Here is a 25,750-nt window from a genome sequence, read left to right as displayed (position 1 = left end):
GTGGTACCCCTGGATTTCTGTTGTAAGAGACAGGGCTTCAGCATCTATGGATATATTGGAGCAAGTCCAGAGGAGGCCATGAAAATGACCAGAGGGCTGGAGCATCTCTGTTATGACCACAGGCTGGGAGAGTTGGGCTTGTTCAGCCTGGAGAAGGCTCCAAGGAGACCATATAGAAACCTTCCAGTACTTAAGGGGGCTTACAAGAAATCAGGAGAGGGACTTTTTACAGGGATAGGACAAAGGTGAATGGCTTTAAACTGAAAGAGGGGAGATTTGGATTAGATATTAGGAAGTTGATTACTGTGAGAGTGGTGAGGCACTAGCACAGGTTGCCCAGAGAAGTTGTGGCTGCCCCATCCTTCAAGTGTTCAGTGCCAGGTTGGATGGGGTTTGAGCAACCTGATCTAGTAGAAGGTGTCCCTGCCCATGGCAGGAGGGCTGGAACTAGATCATCTTCCAGGTCCTGTCCAACGCAAACCATATTTTTCGATGATTCCCAAAAGACAGGACATTCCAGGCAGGAGAAAAGCCTGGCAGCTTTGACTCTTGATACCAAATGCGAAGCAGCATTAAGGATCACTGGTTGTATTCATGATGACCCCACCTCAAAAACTCAGCTGCCCTGCTGTCACCTCAGCCATTGACACAAGGGTGCGCCCAGTGGCTTCCCTCCCCACCCCCTCCCCTAGCCAGCCAGCCAGGGATTGCCAGAGGAGACACATGCCTCTGGCTCCTGACAACATTCAGGGTTGTGAATACACGAGGGTTCGGAGGTCCTACATAAAGACCCATACATGTCGTCTTCCTATAGAACAGGATTGTAATACGGGTTAGAAAACAACAGGTTTAGTCCTATTTTAGAGAACCTGACGAGGTGTACTGACAGCACGTAGTAACTCTGTGCACAGAACTGGATGGAGAGAGGACAGGGGGCTGTGAGCCCAACTGTACCTCAACAACACTGCCGCCACACAGGAGTAGCACTCACCGCCCCCCTGCCACCGTGTTTAGCTGCTCTACAACGAGGCTCCGTTCTGACCGCAGTGACTGCGGAAATGGCGGCTCCCACAGCAAGCTCTGCTCCTTCTGACACCTGGCTGAGAGGCCATGCCGAGGGGGCAGGAGGCTGCGCAGAGGGCACGGACATCGCCGCTTGTCCCGCATCGGAGCGGCTGCAGCGGAGTGTTGGCTCGGGCTCGCCTCCCGAAGCACTACGCTTCCCAGCAGCCTCTGCCCCGCCGCTGGGCGCGGTCGGCCTGGGGACGCGCCACTTCCCAAGGGGGTGCCGCCGCAGGACTACGTTTCCCGACAGCCCCCGCGGCGTGTTGCTGCAGGCGAGAGAGTCGCCGCGGGCTGCGGTGCGCACTGGGACGGGTAGTCCGAGGGGCCGGTGGCCGCGCCTCGGAGCGGCCCGCGCGTCAGGCGGCGCTCTGACCTTGCGGGTTTGTCTGGTTATGTGTCTCTGCTGCTCTCGGCCCGCCTGCCCATCACTCGCTGGGAAGATGGCTGCCGTACGCAGGGCCCGCAGTTACTCCCGCTGCGTGGTGCGCTTCTCCGACCGAGAACTCTGCTAATTTCCCCCCGCGGGGACGACACACGGACCGAGCAGGGGGGGAGAGACCCCCGGACGTGACAGCGCCGTCCGAGCGTTGACAGCATGGTGAGAGGGCCCCGGCCAGGCAGTGCGGCCTGCGGCGGGGCGTGTGCGGGCTGTGGCTCGGCTGTGGCGGTGAGGCTCGGCCGCCGTGGCAGGTGCGGGCGAAGGGCGGCCCTGCCCCGCCGCCGGAAAGCTGGGGGGTCGCTGACAGCGGCAGGGGGTGTGTGCCCGCGGGCGGGAGGAGCGGCCGCCAAGCCGAGCAGCGCTGCCCTGTCCGCCCGCCCGGACACAGGGAGATGCCTGCGGGCAGTATGCCGTGCTCCTGGCCATGATCCCACCCCGGGTAACTGCGCCGCAAGGAGGCACGGCCGCCTTCCGCAGAGGATTTTGGGCTCATGAGTGGGGCTGCTTGGTTCAGGACCGACCTAGTTGCCCTTAGAAGTCCCCGGACAAATCACGGTATCATTTCGGACGAGCGTGCCCTGTCTTTCTCTTTTTTCCCCCAAAGAGCATATGGCATAAAGTCTCTTCATAATTTCAGCAGCGCCATGGGTCCAGCACTCTATTTACTCGAGTTTGTGAGTTACTGTTGGGTTCAGTATTGCTTTCCTGACTGCACCTCAGTAGGGACTCAAGTATCCGCGATGAAAACTTGATAATTCAAAGTTAAACCATTTCTGTCATTCAGGTGGTCTTAAAATGCCTTTCCACCATGATTAAAACAGGTATTTTTTGAGCACAGTGTTGCTTTTACCACATTGACAGGAAAATGGAGCAATTTCCTTGTTTTCATATAACCCCCCCCCCCCCCCCCCAGTAGAACATTTGCTGTTCATCACTGTTTAGCTTGCCATGCTTACCTCTCCCTTAGTTCTGTACAGCTCATGTGTAGCCCTCTTCAGCTGGTGACAGTGAACTTGGAACTCTTTCTGATCTTGGCTTTATTTTGCTGAAACAAAAGATCTGAACTATTAAAGGACTTGGCATTACAGACAGTTTAGTAGGTGATTGTTGTGCTCTGAGGAAAACAGCATGGTTGAAAAATACTTAAACCTAAGCTGTGCAAGTAGCATTTGCAATCAGCAAATGGTCGTTTGCATTTGGCAAATGATTTTGAAAGCTTTGCAGGAAAATCAGAATCAAATCTACCAAGTCTAATTCAGATGTTTACTTCTGACTTGTCAGTCTTTTGGCTGCTTGACCACCACTTTTCTCATGTAAAATTATCTGAGCTGGTCAGTACACACTAAGGATATCTCACTTTCAATCAAGATAAAGTCCATATGCCATATGACAGCTGACTTGTAGCAGAGGGAAGGCCAGCAGCATAAAGATGAGCAGCCCAGACTGATGCACTCAGTAGCAGTTACAGTGCAAAGTTCTGTGAACTTCAGAAATCACAATTTAAGTATCATCAGAGCTAGGGTGAGGAGCCAATATTTAGAAGTTACAATGTGCTTTGTAGGTGTGGTCTCGTGAGCTGCCTGCTGGTGAAGACCCTTGCTTCAGTGAGACCTGTGTTTGCTCATTTGTTCCGATTCTAGCAAAACCATAGCGTTTAGCAGATCAAATACATAGCGGAAAGGTTGTTAGTAGAGATCAGTTTTCCAGTCCAGTTAGCCGTGCAGTAGTAATGTTAATGAATTGCTTACTGGTAAATTTAGAGGGATGGTCACTTACACTGCCACTGCTGCCAGGAGACAAACCTTTGATATGAGAGGCTTCAGATTACACATGCACTCACTATAGAGGAGGTAGTGATGAAAGTTAAAACTTTGGTTGTAATCAACTTCATGATATTTTTTTTTGACAGCTTTTAGGCTGTGGACTAGGTCTTCGTAATATGGTGTATTTTTTGTTTGGATTGAGAGGACATTTAAGTTTTAAAGAGCATTGAATGACACTTTGGAAGCAGTTGGTCCAGAACCATGACTGTCTATGCCTCAGAAATGAAGGAGAAGGAGGGCAGTTGAACAGAGACAAAGGGAGGAAAATCAAGACTCTTGAACAGATTACTGAAACAACAAGTTTTGAACATGAGGTAAACATCAGTCAACTTCATAACCTTCTAAATAATTTTAACTCATACTCTTAAATTAGTTATTTACAGACTTCATGAGTTAAAGATTTTAATGGGCGTGCCCTTATGTACAAGATCATGTGTTGATTTGGTTTAGAAATTGCTAGTTTCTGCAATTTGCAGATAAAACCAGGCTTGTTTTGCCCAGAGAGCTGACCGGACATAATTCAGCTGAAACCAGAAGGCTTAATCTCTGTGCAGACTTTATTTGTGTCAGCCCAGTGCCGTAATAATGCACTTACAGACACCCATTTCCGTGCTAGCTTTTTCCTAGGCTATCTTCTTTTGGCTAGCGTAGATATAATCCCTGGATGCTGAAATAATGTGGTAGGACTGCTGTAACTCATAGGGCATTAGCTGCCTGCAACAAAATTCTGGAATCAAACCCCATGAAATTCCTAAATTATTTACTCCCTGCTCAGAGGTAATGCTGCTTCAGGCTTTGGAGCTTAGGCTTCCTTGTTTTCTCCACTGAGAAATTAAAAATGTACAGCTTTCAAATCAGAATGTAGAAACAGATGCAACATATGTTTACTTCAGCCAAGCAACACTGGACACCTTATCAATTGTAAAGGTAAATTGACTGAGGCATCAGTAAAAACCTGTTTACAGATGACAAGCCAATAAGTCTGTGGTGGTTTGGGGAATCAGAGACAAGTACTACAGGTGAATTGTGAGGAGATTGTCACCAAGACAGAAAGAACAAACATTGCATTCCCACCAGATTTTTCAGTATTTTGTACTTTGAGCATGAACTTCTAGGTGCTAGGAAAGTTTTGTGCATTTTCTGAATACAAGAGTGCTTTGATTTCTGCACTTTGTGCAGGAAATAGAGATTTCTTTATGAGAGCTTGGAAGAATCCGACTAACAGAATGTCACTTGAAGTCTTTGAGCACTGTCTACAGTAGGAATGAGTGGGAACCGAAACTTCTGTAAGCGGTTATGGTAATCTTAATGCCAGGTTTACCTTTTTAGAACCTCACTTTGCATTTGTGCTTGCAGAGCTACAGATGTGAAACAGTTCAGAAAGGTAGAAAACCAGGGGTGCTTCAGCTGCAGGAAGAACCTTAAACAAATGTCTTAGTACTGGCATCTTGCTGCTGTTGTCATTGCGGTGGTTGTCATTGATGTTCAGAAAATTTGTTTTCCTTTGGTTTAGTATAGATTCCACAAATCTGAGTATATTTCCCAATGAGAATTTATTGCGTCTTTTTGAATTTGCTCTTAAATTAGCTGTAATTCCTTTGTAGAGCTCTGTCAAGTTTTCTGAACCATCTTATGCAAGGTCTTATTTGTTTAACCTGTCTCACAGCAGTACTGTAAATAAAACCAGCTGTCAAGCTCTCATGCTAGCTTTTTGTTTTCTTTTACAACACATTTCTTGTTTAGTTTCATATGTATTTTTTGAGATTCCTGTATTCACTCGTAATTCTCATAAACTATTGTTTCTCAAAGCACTGGTCTTTTGTGCTTTTGTAAATATTAAGCAAATCAGAACTACTAGTTATCTTTACAATGAGAATACAGTTATTAAATTTTAATTTCTTGTGTTAAGCATGCTGCTGTTCAATACTGGAGCTTTAGTTCTATGCTTTGATTTAGACACTGACCTTCATTCGGGTATTGTGGCACTGTACTGATGTGTGTAAGCCTTCAAGTGATACATAACTAATCTGTGTTAGATTGATGTGGCTGAAATGCAAAACCCAACTTCATTGGGTTAATGTAGACAGCAATTTTAAGATTAATTTTTATTATCAGTTAATGATCTGTGGGGTAGGTGGTTAGGATGGGGAAAACGAGAGTATGCTTGGGGGGGTTTTAATGTGTGTCAACGAGAGTTTTGCTTTTTGAAAATGCTGTAGAGACTTACTCAGGCTCTATAATCATGTCTGACTGCTCTCTACTAGGCAGAAGGTGAAGAAGATTGTCACTCTGATTTGGTACGAACTGATGACAGTGAAAGACCTGGTGAAGCAAATCTTCAGGTATGTCTCTCATGCTAGTGGTGTTTTACAAACATATTACTGGTGTGATTTAAGCTGCATTACTATGCTCATTTAGTTACTGCACATTTGTTGATCTGACAAATGTTCAATCTGTCTGCCCTTTCAAAAGTCAGATACAAATTCTGCATTGTTTTCCAAGTGTCAGATTAAGTCTTTAGTTATCTGTATAGATGAAAAGTAAGCTTGTGGCGGATCTGGAATTTCTTTGAAGAAGTTTAGAAATTGGACAGCATTTTCTGTATGGATCAAATTCCAGTTTAAGTTGTCATTCTCTTCTGGAGCAGAAAGTTGATAAAAGCAGTCTGATAGAAAAGTGTGTTCTCACTAGTTATCTGTGTAGTTGCTTCCCTGAAGTAATGATGATTGCAAGAGATATGTAAAGTGTAACTTCAAAGATGCTGAAAAAAATGCATGGCAAGAATTATAACTTACTTTGTTTCACAGAGCATAGTCCTTATTTATTAAAAGAGAAAGGAGTGTAAGGTGTTATTTGTATATTATGTAAATGACAGCCTTGATTGCTATGAAGCTCAATAGGCCTGTGGACAAAAAATTAGGTTTTCTAAATTTTAATTTGAATAGTTAATTGACTTCTTGCTTAAGATAATTCTGCATAAGCAAGAGGAAGCATCATGTCTAGAAAGTATACTTTTCTATGGAGTCTTAGGTCACAACTATAGTACTAACAATCACTTCTGAAACATCAGTTTTTCTTCTGAGGTGAACAGTCCAGGTAAAAGCACTTATGTTACTGAATGAGATTGAACAGGTATTTGTGCACTTTTTTTTTAATTTACTATAAAACAATTGCGAACTGTGTCTTAACTCATGGAAACTATTTAAGACTTGGAAGTGTGAAGCATAATTTTGAAATTCTTTTTTGTGTTTATAATACTTCTCAGAAGATGTGTTGTTTAAATATGTGATACTAAGTCAGAATTAATTGTATTTTTTAGGCAGAGCTCCAGATGTTCAGAGCTCAGTGGATGTTTGAGCTTGCCCCAGGTGTCAGTTCTAGTGGGTTGGAACCTCCACCGTGCAAAGCAGCTTCAAAAGGACCTGGAGTAAAGTCTGTAGATGCCAGAAGGACACAGGAGATAGCAAAAGAGGAAAAGGTACAAAGACATAAATGTGTAATTTGGGATTTTTTTTTTGTGTGTGTGTTAGTATTGCAGTATAACTGTCATAAAACCTAATGCTGAATTATATAGAGAGAAACAGGAAAGGTGATTAACCTGTTGTCTCCATACAAATGTCTTTCTGTAATCCTACATTGATTTTTGTAGTTTTTGTTCTTGGCTTTGTGTCACCTTCCCAGTCTACTTTTTTAAAGGCTGGAGGTAAAGGGTGAGCAGCAGGAACTTACATAGCTTGTTGATTGGAAATTTCAGTTATGGCTTGTAGCATATTCTAAGTAAAGTGACATTGCACTTGTAAGGTATTAAAGAACTGTTCTGTATAATTTGTTTTGCAGGCAAAAGAACTTTTCCTGAAGGCAGTGGAAGAAGAACGAAATGGGGCCCTTTATGAAGGTAATGTGAAATTAAGGTAGTGTGAAAGTCTACAATGAACATCTTTATTGCAGCAGAATCTAACCCTCTAATTTATATGCAGGACAGCATGATGCCAGTGAACTTAAACTGCAGGCTAATAGTAATTTGAGAGCTCAGTTACTCAGATAAGCAAGCACACTTGCTATAAAAGGAACACAGTTCTAAGGCTGAGGTGAAGCTAAAGTGAGATCAAGAGAATAATCTTTAGCTTTCAGACAAAACAACAGCATTTTGAAATCTGGTAATTTAATGAAGCACTGGATTGCTCCTTCATATAACATACTGCTTCTTATGACTTTTGTAACATGAAAAAAGCATAGTAATTAATCAAGGCAATATATTATATTTCATGTGCTCACAGTTTTCTTCATTTCACTTTGAACAGAACTACTTAACCTGTGGAATGTTTTGTTGTTTCATTATTTGTTTTTTGTTTGTTTGACTGCTAAAATGCTTCTAAATAGCTAAAATAGCTTCTTTAAGAATTCCTGAAACGAATGTTTAAATCTGGTAGTCTTATGAGGTTTGCCATAAATATTTAAGATACTTAGTTTCCTTGCCCTCTTGCTGTCAGCATTAGGAAAACTGCAAATTCAAAGTTTTCTTCCTCATATTTAGTTTTCAGAATATATAGACTAAGAAGCTCATTCTGACTTCAAGTCTTGTAGGTCTGTAGTGGAAATACCAGTTTCTAATTCTTCTGTGGCAAAAGAAAGGAACACAGGAGATACATGCCATCCTGTTCATCCACTAGAAGTTTTGGCCTCCTTGGTTAAAGTGCAGGTGCAGCGTATGTCAAGATATGCAGAACTCTGGGAGCTCCTGAACTCAGCCACCTGTCAAATACAAAATTTCATCTGTGCCATGGAAGTTTTCTTTTCCTTGCCAGGGATTTCTGGTTGTTGTTCCAGATCTCAAATGAACTGAGTGATGTAAGAGTCCTCAGTAGGTAAAAAAAGTAATAGGTCAGTTTCTAATTTATTACATGCTTTTACAGGGCAAAATTATTTCAGGCTAAGCTATTTTGTGTGTTTGGTATAATTAAATGCACAGTGAAAAAGACATCAGAACTAAGTCTGGTATGTAATCTACCATATAGGAAATCGTGTAGTGTGCTATAAAGGTTCTTTCATACCAACAATTTCTAAGTTAATTTAAAAACAATATGTGACGAAAGCAGTCTGTTTAAACATTGTGTATATAAAATGAACACTATAGCTTGAGTTTACTCCTTGTATGTTAAACATAGCAGCAGAGAAGTAATAGCATCTGACAGTTGCTTTCACAGATGTGTTTTACGCATCTGGATTGCATGAATATGAATCCATTATTTCTCATTTGAATTTGATTTGAGACTTAAAGAAACAAAACTAAACTGTTCTTACACATACATCTATGAGACCTTAGAGACAAGGTCCTGTGCCAGACACAGATATATTATTGAACACGTCAGGACACCTGTTTTCAGTCCACACTTTTTGATCTGCTGACATGGCTCAGGTCACCAGAATCCAAGTGGCATTTCAGCCTGCTTCTGAAATCTGCTAATAGCTGACATATGTGCGACAGCTATGTACAGCAGCTTGCTCATGTTTAAGTACAGTACAGGTGTTGCTGCAAGATGGAATTCTAAAGTTGATGCTGATCTCAGTTTAGCTGACTCCTGGTATTCCTCATCCTCACCAGCCAAAGGATACTACTTGTCAGTAACCAGCCCTGAAATGAATTTGAAAAAATAGGAACACTTACTTGCCCCAAAGTCAGGCTTCTCTGACTCACTAGTGTGTTAAATTCTGAGCTCCCCACTCACTGATATCTTATTTTGGGTTTTGTTTTCAAGGGTCCAAACTGAGGGAAGGTTGCCCTCTGATCAGCATGCGGGAATACAGAGAGATGAATATGTATATGATGTTAACAGTGGTATTAAAATGACAGTGTACATACAATGAATCCACTTATAGGATCCACAGAGTTAACTCGAAAGACACTCTGCAGCTTAAATAATGGTTCATTCCCTTAGGGTGATTTTCCTGGACCTGTTTCTCTACTTGTGTTTGTAGCATCTTTGGAGTGTTAAAGGCAGAAGTACTTCTCTGTGTGCTAGAAGAAATCCAGTCTGTCATTTTTACCTTCACATCCCATAATCTTGTGCTTGCTCTATAGCTTTCTGACAAGGCTGCTTTCCTCCAGTCAGGTTCCTCACCCTCCATGAAGTGGCTTGCTTCATTGCTTTCTGTAACTTCCAGGGTTTTGCTACAGTAAAATTTACTTGTGTCTGTTAAGTTTTAAAATTACAACACTTTGTTGATGTTTCTCACCTCCATAATGTTGTGTATGTCTGAGGGACTGCACTGTACGGGGACTGCAGAGTGACTGCAGGACTTTAAGGTGCCTGCATCATCTTTCTTTCATGTTCCTCATGGTTACTTATGAATATAATGCCTAAAATCTTTATGGCTTGTTGAGAAAGCTTAGTAAGTGCTGGGCCACAAACAAAATCAGGATTTTTTAATGTTTTAGTGTAAAATTTTGTACTGCATAATTGAATTAGTAGTAGTTAAAGTAAATCTGTAAAAGATGAAGTTCATCTGAGGGAGCTCTTTATCCTGGAAAAATACATTAAATTTTTAGTTTTGAAAACAGGTGCTTAATGTAACTCTCCTCTGTATCGAATTTAAACCTAATCAGTTTAGACTAAATAAGATTTACTAGGCAAAGGCATTTTCCATCTTTTTAATGCTTTTAGCTGAAGCCATCTCTGAAAAAACCCTTTGCTTCGATAAGCTAGTGTAGGTATCAGACACATTTAAACATTAAGCCTTTATTTTCAGCCATCAAGTTTTATCGTCTAGCAATGCAGCTTGTACCTGACATAGAGTTTAAGATTACCTATACACGGTCCCCAGATGGTGATGGAGTTGGGAACAGGTGGTAAGTATGAAAATTTACTAATTAAGGGCACAGGAGTACTGAAACCTGAAATTTTGTCTCTAAAGCACATGAATGCTCTGCTGCACAGTTGTAAGTTTCTCAACATTTCGAAAACTTGTCCTCTTTCATTTGAATAGACTGCTACATAGGAAGTTCATAGGTGCATTAGTCCAAGGAGGACTTTTCTGTACTGTAGTTCAAAGAAAATAACAGGCTTTGTTTTTGCAGATAGTTAAATTCAGTGGAAGTTTTATAAATGGTTACGTTGTCACTTAAAGAAAAAAAACTAATTTTTCACTTTATTACTTTTGATTTCTGAGTTGTGTTTTTTTACACGTTTGGGATCATGTACAAAATTGTAGGTGGCAAAAAGATCAATTAGTAAAAGCTTTGTACCATGGAATAAGCATAGTAGTTAAGCAAGGGAATATACTACCATTCTTGTGCTAACACAGCCAGTGGGGAGCATTTTCAGTAAGTAGAGCAATATATTTAGGAGCTCATAGACTGAGTAGTCTGGTCTTCCCTCATTGCAATCATTGGAATACCTCTGGCCTCAGCACACCCAGATGTGTAGCAGCTTAAGGCTGGCCTGACTTGAGCCCAAGACTTAACATTTGAGGACAGGATTCCAGTTAGGGCCAGAACTTCTGTTACTTTTTGGATAGCATAGTGAAGGCAAGCTTATGATACAGAGCTTTCCAATTCACTGCTTACTGATAGCAGGCATAAATGCTGCTGATAACTACAAGAAATGAAGAGTTTTAAAACTGAAGATAAAAGGGAAAAGTCCAGTAATATTCATATGGTATTACTTGCTCAGTCTTGTTGCCCTAGGGCATGACAGCTTCAATGCAGAAGTTTACTCAGTATAAAAGAGAGTAATATGAGCTAAGTGCTATCTTTAGTTTCAGAACTAGCATGAAGTCTTTGCTGTGCATTTGTGCGCTAGGGAAAATATTGGATGATGAACTGCAGTCATATAAAAATTTTGGTTTCCTTAAGATTATTTTCTTCTTTCAGCATCATTTTCCTACTCCAGTAAGCCTCTGTGACTCTGGGGGTGTTGATCTGCTTGAGGGTAGGAAGCCTTTACAGAGGGATCTGGACAAGTTGGATAAATGGGCTGAGGCCAGTGGTATAACATTCTAAGGAGAAGTGCCGGCTCCTGCATTTGTGTCACAACAACCCTATGCAACGCTACAGGCTTGGGGTTGCTCTTCAGTGAATAACGCAGGAGTAAAAAAAAAAAAAATCCCTAATTGCTTTCAGTATCTTACTTTGTGACAAAATACAACTTCCCGTCAATTATAATTTATTCCTGCATATGACTTATTTTAGAGAAAGTGAAAGAGGAGGTTTGTCTTCTCATGGAATCAAGCAGTTCTTCAGTGACTTCACTAAAAACGGTGAACTCTTAATTACAAAAAGAAACTGGAACTGGAATTAAAGAAAGTTGCTACTGGCAGAGGGATGCCAGCAAAATCTAAATGAACTTGGTAAGATTGCAGTAGGTGTTTTATTCTATGATGAAATGAGATTTCTTTAAAAACATACAGGAAACAACTATATTAAGTAAGGGTAAGACAGTGGGTTGGTGCCAAAAGAACTGTACCTGTTGGTATGTTTTGTCCAGTATCACAGCGTTGGCGTTCCCCCTTTTCTAGTGTTGAGGATAACAAAGAGGAGGACAAGATGGCTGATCTCCTGTCGGATTTCCAGCAACAGCTGGCTCTTCAGGAATCTTCAGTCAAACTTTGTCAGCCTGAGGTTGATGTCAGCCAGACCCACATCTCAGGTATGACTTAAGATACACTCAGTGTGAGAGTTCGGTTTCATGTTTCACTCAATTAAAACATCTCCTTCATTCTAAAGCCACTTACAAAGAAGTGCACGCAGTATGTTTTATAGTTAGATGTGAAGGAAAAAAGATCATCAACTAGCTAAATAGATCTTGCTTTCATACATGATTTTGCCTTTATTGCACAAGGTTTTCTATATAGTACTACTACTAAGTAGAATTTTTCAGGATCAGTCATACTTAAAAGTAGCAACTTCTAGGAACACACTTGCTGAAGTAAGTGTATTCCAGTTTTCCTTCCAGTTAATGTTCACTTCACTTGAAGAAGTGAAATGTAGGTTTGGGTTTGTTTTTTGTTTTTTTGGGTTTTTTTTTTTTTGTTGTTTGCAAATACTTGTTAGAATTCTGAAGTCTGAATAATAGATAGTTGTTCTGTGAAGAATGTGCATCTTTGCATTTCTTGTTTTATCTGATTTTGTATCAGATCTTTATAACAAACATTTTTTCACGTACAGCAAGACTGTATAACATAGCTAGAAAGGCTTTTGCAGGGTAAAGCTTTTCAGTACTTCGATTCCAAGACACATCCTGAGACTTCCTTGCAAGATCTAAATCATAGAGAGTATGTATGTTAGAGACTCTCTTAAAATGAGATGCTGATTTGCATCCCAAATTACCAGTTGCTCTTGGAAATCTTATTCTGATCTCCTCTGTTCTGCTTAAGGAAGGAAAATAAATGTAGCAAGCTGTTAAAGCATAAATTTTAACAACTTTGGCATTGTACACATGAGAAAGCATCTTTTCTTTTCTTTTTTTTTTTTTTTTTCCAGTAAAGTCAATATTGTTGTAGACATTACTGTAAAATGATCTCAAGAGATGTCTCTTTTGAACAGCAGTCTTGGTCTCTGTCTAGTTATATTTTCTGCCTTCCTGCCAGTCCTGTGTTACAGTATCTTGTTTACTAACTGTTTTTAGCAGAATGAAAAATCTTAAGGTCATGATGTCTGCTTCAGAAGTTAGTAGGCTAGAATGATGACTGTTCCTCTTGGTCCTCACAGTAGTGCAATGGTCACAGAATTCAGCAGCCCAAAGAAAATTGAAACAGTGTGGAATAACAGATTTGGTTGAATGGATTTTCTGTGTTCCATTTTACATTTTGTTGACGTTCATAATCTTGGAATGCCAGTTAACCCTTTGTACAGGACAGGATCAGACCTCTGCTATGTAACTGATATACTGAATATATTTACTTCCCCTCCCTAGTGTACAAGCAATTTTTCATAGTAGTTTTGTTGTTTTACACAGTAAAGTGTAGGGCCAAGATAGCATTCTTCACCAGAAATACTATAATATTTTCTCTACAGGGTGTGCCCAGTGTCTGAAGCAAAGTATCTTAATGATCCCTAGTTTACTAGAAACTTAGAAACATGGATGATAAGATGGATAATCAAAGTCTTTGGCTGACGAGTGACTGTGTAGTAAGAGGTTTTTAATCCTTTGCATCTTCCATTCTCCAAGACACTAATTGTTCACATACCAAAGTGCTCATAAGTTGCCAGAGACGGTTTTGTACCTTGTAGCCATAATCTGCACAACTTTTTTTTTATACTGGAACATTATTTTAGTGGTTACAAATACAGCAAATATATGACTTCTCAATAACAAAACATGGAATTAAGTCAGATTCATGGAAGGAGATGTGTGTTAAATGAATACAGAAACTAGTGCCCAGTGATGTTATGTACTTTTTATCATGTTAGTATTCTGAAATGTGAAACTTAAGTTTTATCAAATTTTATTGCAAAACCAACCTCATTGGATTTGTGGGAATGCAGCAGTGCAGTCTAAAAGAAAAGTTCTAAAAGTTTGAAAAGTTCTTAAGCATATTTTTTCACTGAAAATCAGTATTCTATTAAATTGCAGTCTCTGCCACAGTATTTACAGCTAGTTACTGTTTAGTGTACCTTTGTGCCACTCAGCTGCTTTCTCCGTCTGAACTCTAAACAGTTACACTGAGTAAAATCATGAAGTCTTAAGTGCACGTGCTGATATAATTCAAGTCATAGGCTCTGGAAAGAAGCAGTACTTGGAAATAAATGAAGTATAATTCCTGATGGTATAAGAGAAGCAGAAAGGTAGTAGAAAGAATTTTCCTTATTTTTCCAGGGCTTTTTCACTGAATGCTAGGAAAATTATCATATGATCTTGTGGTGCTTTGATGAGGATTCTGTCATTATCTTATGTTACATTAGAAAAAGTCGTTCAACACTGCACTGATGTGTGATAGCATTTTCAATCACTGGAGCTGTACCACAAAAATATCAACTTCATAATGGATATGTTGGGCTTAGGACCTCCTGTTCAGTACTGACCCTGACCTGAGCTTATTTAGCTTGGCATGCAAAAGCAGTATGCTTTGAGATAATGTTACACACTAGGTCAGTTTGAAGAAATTACGGCTTCACAGTCACTGTGCATGGGCAATATACCTGTGGAATTTTTGGTGTAACACCTTACAGTTGTGGATATTTGTAGTCCAAAGCTATGTTTTACCCTATTATCTTGCTATAATGCACTTCCATCTCTTGATTTTTGTGCTTTCTTTACGTGACTTTTTTTGTAAATGTAGTGACTTTTTTAATTAAAGGTTGTGTTTTTTTTGTTCCCTGGCTGCCATGTGAAAATGTTGGATTTTTTTTAATGGAAAGTCATAACTTCAGTAATGGTCAAACCTGGATTGTAGATAACCTGTTGATTTACAGGCTACCATCTCACAAGGATTTATTTTCTCTTTGCAGTGTTGCCTATGGAAGTACTAATGTACATTTTCCGATGGGTGGTTTCAAGTGACTTGGACTTAAGATCGTTGGAGCAATTATCTCTTGTTTGTCGAGGATTTTACATTTGCGCCAGGTATTGTAGAGAAGTTATCTAGAGTGAAGCTTCTCTGTGCTCTAGGGAAGAAGAACACACTTTTTTATGCTCAAACATGTGTAAACTCTGTAGAGGTGGAATCCATAGAGTGAAATTGCGTGTGTTGGAAAGGTGGGTTTATGGATTTTTTTGATTTTATGGTGCTAAATCATACATGCTGGAGTATGCCCTGCCTTTTCTTCCTGTGCCAATTTTCATGTTATGCTTCTCACAGTGCTAATCAGCTTTCAAATACACCACTAAGGGTATGTTAGATAGATGAATTCACTGTAATAAAAGATGTTGTTGGAAGTCTTTACTTGCTCTGCTCAGTTTGAGAGTTAGAGTTGCAAGACCTCCAAAATAATGTTGGTTGTGTTAACATCCTGATATGCCCACACAGAGAAGTGACAGGCTGCTGCAATGTTGTTGTTCTGTACTTGGCTGAAAATGGCATTATGTTCTTGAATTTCAGTGGGACAAGGGAGTAGCTTTCAAAAGTCATTGTTTTTAAATTAAGAGCTATTGTTATTCAAGAAAGTTTCTTTCAGTTGCATCCAAACAAAATACTGGAGTGTGTGTGTGTATATATATATATATATATACATATACTTAGATACATAAAAGCTAAACAAGGTTTTCAGAAAAATTACGGGGTTTGCTTTTTTCTCATTTTCACTAGAGATCCTGAAATCTGGCATCAAGTCTGTTTGAAAATATGGGGTAGGAGCTGCAATAAGCTTGTTCCATATACCTCTTGGAGGGAAATGTTTTTGGAGAGGCCTCGTGTTCGATTTGATGGTAAGGTGTACTTTTGGATATAGTTTTGTTTGTTTTTTTTTACTGCATGTAAGAGTGACAGAAGCAATCAGGTGGGTTTGATGTTTTTTAATCTGAATTAGTCTGGGCTCTTGAATGTGTAGAACATCTAAACAAAAGGGAAGGGTGCAAGGGAAGAAAATATAAACCTTCCATGTATCTAAGTAACCAAAGTAATCTCAAAAGTTTAGATTATTGTTATTTTTTCATCTTAAATATTCTATGTACTTAATTTTTGTTTGTATATCTTCCTTTCCTGTAGGTGTCTATATCAGCAAGACAAAATACATACGTCAAGGAGAACAATCACTTGATGGTTTCTATAGAGCATGGCACCAAGTGGAATATTACAGGTAGAACTGTAGTACAATGAGTGAGTGAAATGTTTCTCTCTCTTTATTCTTTTAAATCCAGCCCTCAATATCACAAACACTAATCATTCTGTAAAAGTCAATGGAACTACCATAATGTGTGAAGCTATGCTTACTTTTTGAGAATAGGTCTTAAGAAACAGAATTTATTATTATAATTAGAGATGGGCTTAGAAACACATCTCATCCTCATTTAACCATTTCGTGTGGATGAAACTTAAACGGTAAAGAACAGCAATACTTGTCCACAGGTTTTTTATCCAAATTACTTGTATTTTATGTTTCCAGTGTAATAATTGTTTTCAGCAAAAGGAAAACAAGCAATTACGCGAGAATTGTCTTTTAACTTACTTTTAACTATTTTAAATAATCCAGAGGCTGGGCTGTCTCAACTTGCTGTAAATACCTTGTCATTTGTTTCCTCAGCCTGTTTTTATGCTGTTCTCCTCTTGCTGTGGCCACCATTAGTTGTTCATTCTGCTGTCTCTTCTGAGGCTGAAAGCTGTTATTAGAAACCATGGAATCTTTGGGCTATATCTGTAGTCTCACAAACTGTAGCATAGTATCTGAGTACTGCAGGAATTGATCAGATCCCAGAACCCGATAGAGTCCACACGACATTGTCCATGATGTCTACTGTTAACAGTAATTAAGATTTTGATGCGTTTGTCTCAATGGATGCTCTGAGTGGAGAAACTTACTTGAGGGCAGTTTTGGTTCCAGGGTGGCCTTCTTACTTTGATAGATGTGAAAAAAATCGTGAACTTCTGCCCTTTTTCATAACTCTTCAGAACTTGATCTTTCAGTCTTCAAAACTCTTTTGGTTTCTGCTCTCTTTTTTTTCTGTTATATCATGTGTGAAGAAATTTATTTTCAAATCCTGTTACCTAGTAAATTCTATATCCTTCTGGGGAACATCCTGTGATTTATTAAAAAAAAAACAACTAACAACCCAAGCACAAAAGAAAAAGGATATGTTTTCTAGGTTTATGTTGTGTAATTATATTTTTGCAGGTATTTGCGATTCTTTCCAGATGGCCAAGTTATGATGCTAACAACACCTGAAGATCCTCAATCTATAGTTCCTCGCTTACGGACTAAAAATACAAGGTTATTGAAATAAAATTCATCTGGCTTTTACCTGGCAATTTCTGTTTACTTTTGTCTCAGATTCTCTATATTGGCTTATCAAAACAGGAGTAAAAATACAATGTTATTTATATTGTATTATAGACATTTATAGTTCTCTTCTGAGAATTACAAAAAATTTTTACTTGTATGCAAAAATGCTTTTATATTTAAGGTGCTGATACTGTAATTACATTTCATTTGCAGGTTATGTGACTTTAGACTTTGAAAGGAGGTAGATGGAAGAATACATGCTATTAGTTTGGTGGTTTTTGAATCCTTTTGAAGATAATATTTTGTTATTGACTGGCTTCTCGTAATTCCTTGACTGTTTGAAGGAAAGTGAAGATTTTAGTGGGATAAGACTCAACTATTGCTTGATTTCTTTATGACGTTTGCACAAACTTGTTGAGAGCAGAGAAAATTGTTACTTCAGGTTTGAGCTAGCTGTTCATTGGAAGTCTGAAAGCATTTAGCACTAGGCTAGGTAGAACTGACTAAATTATCTTTACTGTCCTATCTGGGAAAATGGAAAGCAATCTTCCAAAATGCTTCCATCATATCATATTGTCAGTGAGCCTGGTACTTTACTAAATGGAAATAAAATAATAGTTTCCTTAATTACGATATGCAGCCAGTCTTCTTTTCATTGCTGATATTTGTATCATAAGTACATCACTCTTCTGAGACAGAGAGTGTTTTTATGTCCTTGACCCTATCCTCCTCTTAACCTTCCAGAACGGATGCAATCTTGCTTGGCCATTATCGCCTTTCCCAGGAAACAGACAGTCAAACCAAAGTATTTGCTGTAATAATGAAGAAAAAGGAGGAGGTAAGTAGCAAAATAGAATAGAGGAAAAATAGTGTAAAGATGGGTCTTTTTAGGTTTTTTTTTTCCTCAGACTGAATGTCTTAAGGCGCCCAAAGATTTATGTTACACCAGTGGATTAAAAAAAAGAATTTTTTAAACGGTTGAAAAATAAATCACCATGTTTATTTATGTCTTAACATTTCCCCCCACCCCCCTTTTATTAGGACAGATAAATATCTGGTTCACATTTGCACAATGGCTTTCCCCCTAATGTCTTAATTGTTGTGTGTGGTGCTATTAGGTAGTTTGTGAGCATTGTTAACAAACAAAAGGGCAGGATGAAGAGGTTCTGAGATCAACTTTGACTGTATGCAGTTCTGTTCCTCAACATTAAATAAAACTAAGCAGTATTCATTAATTGAACTCTGAATGATTTGGTCAACTTTATATCACAGTTATACCAACTTTATATTTTCTGATTAACAACATGTCTGTCAAGAGAAACTTGTGAAAAATTAGAAGTGTTACATTACGTTACAGTGAGTTTACATAGTTTTACTGCTGTCCTCTGCACTTACCTTACTTTCTGTGAGAACTTCTATAATTTATGTATGAATTGATGTATTTTCAGGGAATACCATTACTTGCTTTTAAGTATGAGAGTCCCCACAGTTACTTAGGCATTAGGATACATAGTTACACAATATGTTTCTTTGCAGGTCATGATACTTCTTTTCTCTTTGTACAGAAGCCAATTGACTGCCCGAAATGCAGGTATATCCGACGTGTTCCTGTGCAAGAAACAGATTACAGCTTTCATGTAGGACTACAGTTGTGCTCCAGTGGGCGCCAGAGGTTCAACAAACTTGTCTGGATACATCATTCTTGTCACATAACTTACAAGTAAGTAAATGGAGAAAAGGTCAAAGAAGGATACTTACCTACAGAAGCACAGGTCACATTAATTTGTCCGGTATTAAGTACAGGAGATGTAAAGACTGTGATACTTAGGAAACTTTAATGAACTGTTTGAAAACAGTAACTGGTCTTGATTTGACAGATTGTAATGAACTTTTACTTTAAGAAATCCCAAGATTCACCTTTTATAAAGGTATAGGAAGTTTCTGAAGTGGTAGAACTGCAGTATTTTAGCCATTATGCACAGTGTTTGGATGATTTCAGAACTGAATGGAATGACTTAGTGTGTTGTACTAGTAAAGAGGTTTGGAAAACATACATTCTTTGAGATACGTTTCTTTTCCTCTGTGAATGTGCAAGCTAGAAACGTCTGCACCCTTCATGTGAGAACTGTAAAATATACAAAATATGTAATCCAGCGGTGCAAAATATGGGCATGTGTCCAGCTGCTCTTATCACTAACCAAGTGAGAGCCATGGCCACTGTTCTTGCACCTCATGCTCTAAATTACTGTCAAGTTGGCTGTCCAGTTGTTAGATGTTGGCATTTAGGGTGGATTTAGGCATTGTCTTCCAGTCTTCTTAATCTCTATATTCAGTGTTTTTATAGGGACATAACTCAGCTATTGAACTGTAAGTGTATAAATCTAGGAAGTAAACTGCTGGGGGTTGGGAGTATAGGTAACTTCCATAAACAGAAAAATGACTTTTATAAACCCTAGTTTTTCATACTTTATTTATGAAGAAGTTGCAATATCACAGCCATTCTTTTCAGTGTTGATTTTCTGTACAGCCCAGGTTCTGCTCCATCTCTCAATATGGTGGTGACCTTTTGAAACTAGAATAAGGGTGAATATAAAACACAGCTTTGAGGGCATATGCTTTTTATCACTGATATTCAAAAATACTTGGTTTTCTTATTTTTAAAGTTTTGCAAATGTAGAAGTTTTTACTGTCACTCTAATTCAAGGATCTAATTGAAACAAATGAATGGGGTTTTTTACTTCAATATTAATACGGTGATTTGAGTGACATCCTGCACTGTTTCAAGTCTAGGAGCTAATAAGAATGAAAGGGGAAAGTGGTTTCTTTGATATTAAAATAGAAGTGTACAGTGTGATTTGGCCAGCATTCAAATGCTTTCAGAGCAAGGCAGCATGAAAGGCACATTCTGGCTGTAGTTCGGTGCACACACTGTGCTGTGGAACATGACTGCATTATAGAGGGCTTCAAACAGCAACTTGTGTCTAATTTAGCTTCTACAATACTCTTTGCAGATCGACTGGTGAGACAGCTGTTACTACTTTCGACATTGACAAAGTGTACACCCCTTTGCTCTTTGCACGAGTGAAGAGTTTTACTGCATTTTCAGAAAAGCCGCTCTAAGAAACACCTTTTCCCCTCACAACTCTTGCATGAATAAAAGGTTGTAGGTAATGAGCACTTAAGTTATAAATGTATATATATTTGGTACATTTTAAAATTCTGGGGAATTTTTTGAAGGCAGTATGTTCTATTTGATTATGAATGGCCAGGGTTTTATTTTGAGATCAAGCTTATGAGTATTAAACACCTTTACTTTGTGACAAGAATATGATAACAAAATTTTGTTGTTTGTTTTGTTTTGCATTTTTCTTAAACAGATTTTATAAATCAGTCTGCTTAAAATTTGCATTTTCATCTGCCTGGACACTGGTTTGTCCAAAAGGAATTATTATAGGAAAATCTCACTGTCCATGGGACAGTGTGTGTGGTCTCTGGTGAAGGCTTGAAATGTGAAGAGGAGAAAATTGTCTGATATCTGTTAAACTGTGTGATTTAAAAGAACTTCAAATAAATGTTTTCTTTAAATTAAACATACTTTGTTTGCCTTTAAGATCTGGCATTTTGTCAACATCAATCTTAAGGCTAAAAAAAAAAAAATCAAGGACAAGCAAGCATGGAGTATAAAATTTAACCGTGAAGGTACATCCCCACCAATGCAGTGATGACAGTTGGTGATAAATTCTATTTGATTTTGATAGAAGTTTGGTGGGGCCTGCCTTCTTGACAGGACAGGCATGAAGGCGAGAGGGATGTGGGTAGTGAGTTGTTCTTTTACACTATAGGATGACTTCACAGGGTCCGTGGCTCTGCTTGGGAAGTGTTGCAGTGCAATGGTGAAATGCTGGTGTATACTGCATGTGCATTGGCCAGGTTTGAATGTACAGCTAAGCAGGGCTCACTTGGACCTGGCTGTAATGTGTTTTAACCCTTCACCTAACCTTGCTACAGATGCTGTAAACCCTTTGAGTATTTGTTGTACTAAGATAAATTTTGAGGCTGCTGTAGATGTTCAGGTGCTGTGTACTGCTAATGATGAAGTGTACCTTGAGATTTGGTGCAGGTACTGTATGCTGCTTCTCCTGCATATGTCGCTTGGGGGTGTAGCACAGACACTATAATGCTGCTTCTTATATATGTATCTTGGATACTTGAAAGAACTGCAGCTTTTTAGTGTAGTTTTTAAAGGCCATTTTGCATAATTTACCTTTGAACATCTTTCAAAACACTGACCTGGACTTGAGGATTAAAATGTGACAGTTGCTGAAAGAAATACACTTGCTCCATAATTTATAAAGTGTATCTTTGCAAGGAGCTACATGATTAAAAATACATCAGTAAATAATGATTTTGAACATGCAGTCCCTTGCAGTTCCTTATTTTGAAAGAAATTATTTTCCTGCAATTGAAGATGATTAGTTAGGAATTACCGTGCATAAGCTACATGCTATAAAAGATTGCATTAATTCAGTAGAGTTAATATCTTAATCTCTTATGCTACTTACAGTTGTCTGAGAAAAGTAGAGAAGCTTTCAGGTATGTGAGTTCTGAATAGGATGTGTATATCTGAAACTATGTGCTTTTTATAGGTAATCTAAGACTCTGCCCACAACCCTTCTTTGGCCTGTGTCCTTAAACTGCAGTTGCAGTATTACTTCATACAACAGATTTAATAAAGAGTGTACCATGTTCTCATTGCTGAAGGGAGAAATGATTGCTTAGAATATTAACTTCATGTTTTGAAGTATTGACAAGTTTGTAAACAGGGAAGCATGTTAGGTACATTTTTGTTGAGGGTGAAAGACAAAGATCTGATTCTGCCTGCTGATGAATATCAAAAGTTTTTGTCACAAAAATCAGAAGATGATTATTTATTTAGATACAGCTTTGCCCAGTAACCAAGTTGGGTGTAGTAGAAGAACTTTTTGATTCAAAGCTTTTTTCATACCAAGACTTACCTGCTGCTTCCAAGCTTTTGTTTTTTCTTGCCTTGACCATGTGTTGGAAATATATTCTGAGTGCAAAGGAAAAACTGGCTAATGTCCTGTTATAAATTGAGATGTTGATTCAATTGAAGTCTCAGGCAATGATGATTTTAAGATTATATGAAGTATTCCTTCACCAAGAAAATCATGTGAGCCTTCTGTCTGTGAGACAGCTGCAATTAATATGCTTGCTCCTCTGCATTTAACAATGGAGAAAAGTCAATAAGAAAGCTTAGTTTTGTCTTTTGAAATGGTTCATCAGCATATACTGTTACTGGCTGTTCACGTGCAGCTATTAAAATAGTACTTGTTTCAGCAAAGAAAACCAGTTGCTCTTCAGTTGTTCTGTGTAGTGTTTTTCAAGTCCAGGGTTTAGTTGCTAGACACTCTGTGTTCTTATAATTTAGTTCTGTTGTCCTTTGAATTGCCATATAAAGACATAGTTGGTAGAACTAGTTTACTCCTGGAAAATTGTTCTTTATTAATTATATTAGTAACTTGAATAAAAGAATAAGGTATACACCTTTGCAGTCCTTTTTCCCAAGAGTTTATTGTATGAGTTGAGACAACTTCACTTCTCAAAATGGAAGGAGGGCTGTGAGAGGTGACAGAAACATGTTCTTGGAGCTGTAGGTCTCTTTTATGCATTGGATTAAAGACAGAATGGATAATTCTGTGAAGAGAAGATGCTCGGAGGATCAAATGGAGATTGGCAGAAGTTAAGCCTTTGTGTGTATTGCTGGACTGTAGGTAGGGGGAGGAAGTGGAGAGGGTGTGATTCAGTGCTGGGAGCTAAGGATCGGCAGTGGACACTTTCCAACTGCTTCTGATTCACTCGGTAACCGTGAGCTAAGCTGGTCAGAATTGAGAAACACATGGTGTTTATACAAGGATTTTTGATTAAAGAAAGAAAACAATAGGGTCTGTTTTTATTTTTTTTAAGCCAAGAAAATTCCTCTAATGTGTGCCAAGGTATTTGGAAACTTTTGTTGATGATAGAATGGCTGAACCGTTGAGGTGCTTTTCTGTTTTGTCATTTCTACTGTCCAAGATGAGAAAAATATGAAAGTTTATATACATTTGCAGAACAGTTTGGGTTTCAGAAACCAATGTTACATATGTTATTTAGTATTAATAGCACCTGTAAAGAAATAGAAAGCTTCCGTTTGGTAGTCAATCTGGATTCAAGCTTTGTCTTTTATGCTAAGACTTAGCAGCTTTCTTAGTAAAATGACTTGCGTATTTTTTTGCTTACGTTGTGGTTTAACTTGGCTGAAACCAGGACAGCTTAAATGGAAGTTAGTGCTTCACTGTATCTTGGTCTTGTCCAGAGTATAGTTCCTGAGTCCTTGAAATAATTCTTAAACCCACAAGTTAATGTTGACTGAAGCAAAGGATTTGGAAGAGAAACTAGTCTGTTATTGAATGGAACTTTCTGGGATGTAAAGTGGCACTCTCTTAGGTAAAACTGCCTTCAGCTTTGGTAGTGTAGCCCATGTGAAGGGGTCCAGGTGCACCACGCTGATATGTACCTATCCTTCAAGGCAGTAAGAGACAGGTGTTTAAATTACAGTACAGTGATATTTTATGGAGCACATATTTAGAGTATGAATAGAAAAATACCGAGACGTGCCTGCTTCTGCATACAATGCATCTTTCAGGATTGACAGCCTTCCTACCTTGGCCACTGCAGGTATTCAGACATCTTTTGAAGGTTGTAGCACATTTATTAATTTAGCCTTGGAGTGCTCCATGAGAAATAGCTGAATAGGATGCAGAGCTAAGAAAAGTAAGACTAAACTCTTCTAAATGAAATTATTCTTTAATGTGGAAAGCCAAGATGAGTAGGCATTTTTTCCACACATTTTATTTCTGAATGAATTTTTCCTTGAGAAGAGGCGTACAAGCACCATGGCCCCTACATGTTGCCGTGCTCAATTTACACGCAATGTAAATTTCACTAATTCTTCTTCCAGGATGGTAAGAGATTGCTGAAGTTGCTAAAACAGAAGTTCTGCCTGTTTAGCTTGCAAACTTCTAGGATTTTTTTGCAAAGGAATTTTCTTGCTTGATTTTTATTTATTTACTTTTCCCCAAAGTAGCACTACCCCTGCAGGTTGTGCAGCTTGGTAATAATCAAGAGCTTTGGGATGGGGTTTCCTGATGTGTGTTTACTGGTACCAGTGCACAATGTTGCTGTTCTGCCATTAGGCAGCATGCCACAGTTTGAAGTCTTTCGTAGTTAATAAACTAAGTGTATTTAATTTTCCCTATAGATTATTTAAAAGTTGAGAACATTCCAGGAAAAAAAGAGCAAATGCAACAAGCAGTAGTTTAGCATTATGTTTAACATGTCAAGCATTCAGCTCCTTAAGTTTCTGCACTAGTCAGACATCAACAATAACACAACTGAACAGGAATAAACAGGCCAGTTTTTCAAAGGGATTTTAAGTACCTGAATCTCAGAGTGGAGCCTTCAGTCCTGAGGTTGCTTCCCAGGCTCCAGAAGGACAGCCTCCAAATGGGATCTGAAGGAACCAATATGTGAAGCAGGAACATCCTTATATGGCGAAGAATGGTGCACTGCAAAGAAGTATGTTTTAACCACTGGCACTTGCAGAGCATATGTTCCCTAAGCAGTGGTCATCATTTCAGTCCCTGCACTGCTCTGAATGCTTCTGTTCAGGTTTGCAGGGACAAGGTTGCTGGCCCTAGCCAGGGCCAGGCAGAGATGCTGTTTGTGGGGGGCTTTGGTGATCCTGTCCTGCGGTATGGGCAACAAATCGATCTGTTCTAGAACAGCTTTAATAAAGAAGATGCAATCCCTCCCCAGAAACCCTATAAAACTGGTAAATGTGGATTTGAGTGGAGTACTTCTGAGAGAGGAGAGAGGTGAACCCATGAGCTGAAAGTGTGTTTACCTTCTGTATGGATCTCCCTGAAACTTTGATATTGCATTGACTGCTGTCTTTGGCAAGGAAAAAGGAGCAATCCCTTCTCATATTTTTAAGAAGATGCTGCAGGGGTGTCTCGCTTCGAGGGGAGTTCAGGAAGCTCCTTCCTACACTATTAAGAAATTAGGTTCAGGTCTAGTACTTAGAATCATAGAATCGTAAGGTTTGGAAAGGACCTTAAGATCCTCTAGTTCCAACCCCCCTGCCTTGGGTAGGGACACCTTACGCTAAATCATATCACCCAAGGCCTCGTCCAACCTGGCCTTGAACACTGCCAGGGATGGAGCATTCACAACCTCCCTGGGCAAACCCATTCCAGTGCCTCACCACCCTAACAGGAAGGAATTTCCTCCTTATATCCAACCTAAACTTCCCCTGTTTAATTTTTAACCCGTTACCCCTTGTCCTATCACTACAGTCCCTAATGAAGAGTTCCTCCCCAGCATCCCTATAGGCCCCCTTCAGATACTGGAAGGCTGCTATGAGGTCTCCACGCAGCCTTCTCTTCTCCAGGCTGAACAGCCCCAACTTTCTCAGCCTATCTTCATACAGGA

The 25,750-nt window shown here is 39.1% G+C and overlaps 1 protein-coding gene across 4 annotated transcripts; it reads left to right on the top strand.

The window, feature by feature from the left end:
• The first annotated feature begins 1,356 nt into the window (after positions 1-1,356).
• Positions 1,357-20,790, top strand: FBXO9 (F-box protein 9). Of its 4 annotated transcripts, none has more exons than XM_061460626.1 (14): positions 1,357-1,663; positions 3,414-3,641; positions 5,592-5,669; positions 6,647-6,805; positions 7,165-7,222; positions 10,075-10,174; positions 11,842-11,972; positions 14,774-14,888; positions 15,571-15,689; positions 15,970-16,060; positions 17,093-17,188; positions 17,945-18,038; positions 18,792-18,920; positions 20,212-20,790. In XM_061460626.1, exons 2-14 carry the CDS (start codon positions 3,498-3,500, stop codon positions 20,221-20,223), a joined length of 1,326 nt encoding a protein of 441 aa, XP_061316610.1. In that variant the 5' UTR covers positions 1,357-1,663; positions 3,414-3,497; the 3' UTR covers positions 20,224-20,790. The 4 variants fall into 4 exon arrangements, with proteins under 4 accessions (XP_061316610.1, XP_061316609.1, XP_061316612.1 ...); XM_061460625.1 differs by having other exon boundaries at positions 1,362-1,663; positions 18,766-18,920; XM_061460628.1 differs by lacking the exon at positions 3,414-3,641 and having other exon boundaries at positions 1,362-1,663; positions 5,596-5,669; positions 18,766-18,920.
• The last annotated feature ends 4,960 nt before the right edge of the window (positions 20,791-25,750 follow it).

This window comes from Pezoporus flaviventris, unplaced genomic scaffold, assembly GCF_033815535.1.
Source record: "Pezoporus flaviventris isolate CSIRO_AGI_PZ_B2104156 unplaced genomic scaffold, CSIRO_AGI_Pfla_v1 ptg000031l, whole genome shotgun sequence".
NCBI lineage: Eukaryota > Metazoa > Chordata > Aves > Psittaciformes > Psittacidae > Pezoporus > Pezoporus flaviventris.
Note: the sequence above shows the minus strand (reverse complement) of the source record. Positions and strands in the feature narration are given on the sequence as shown.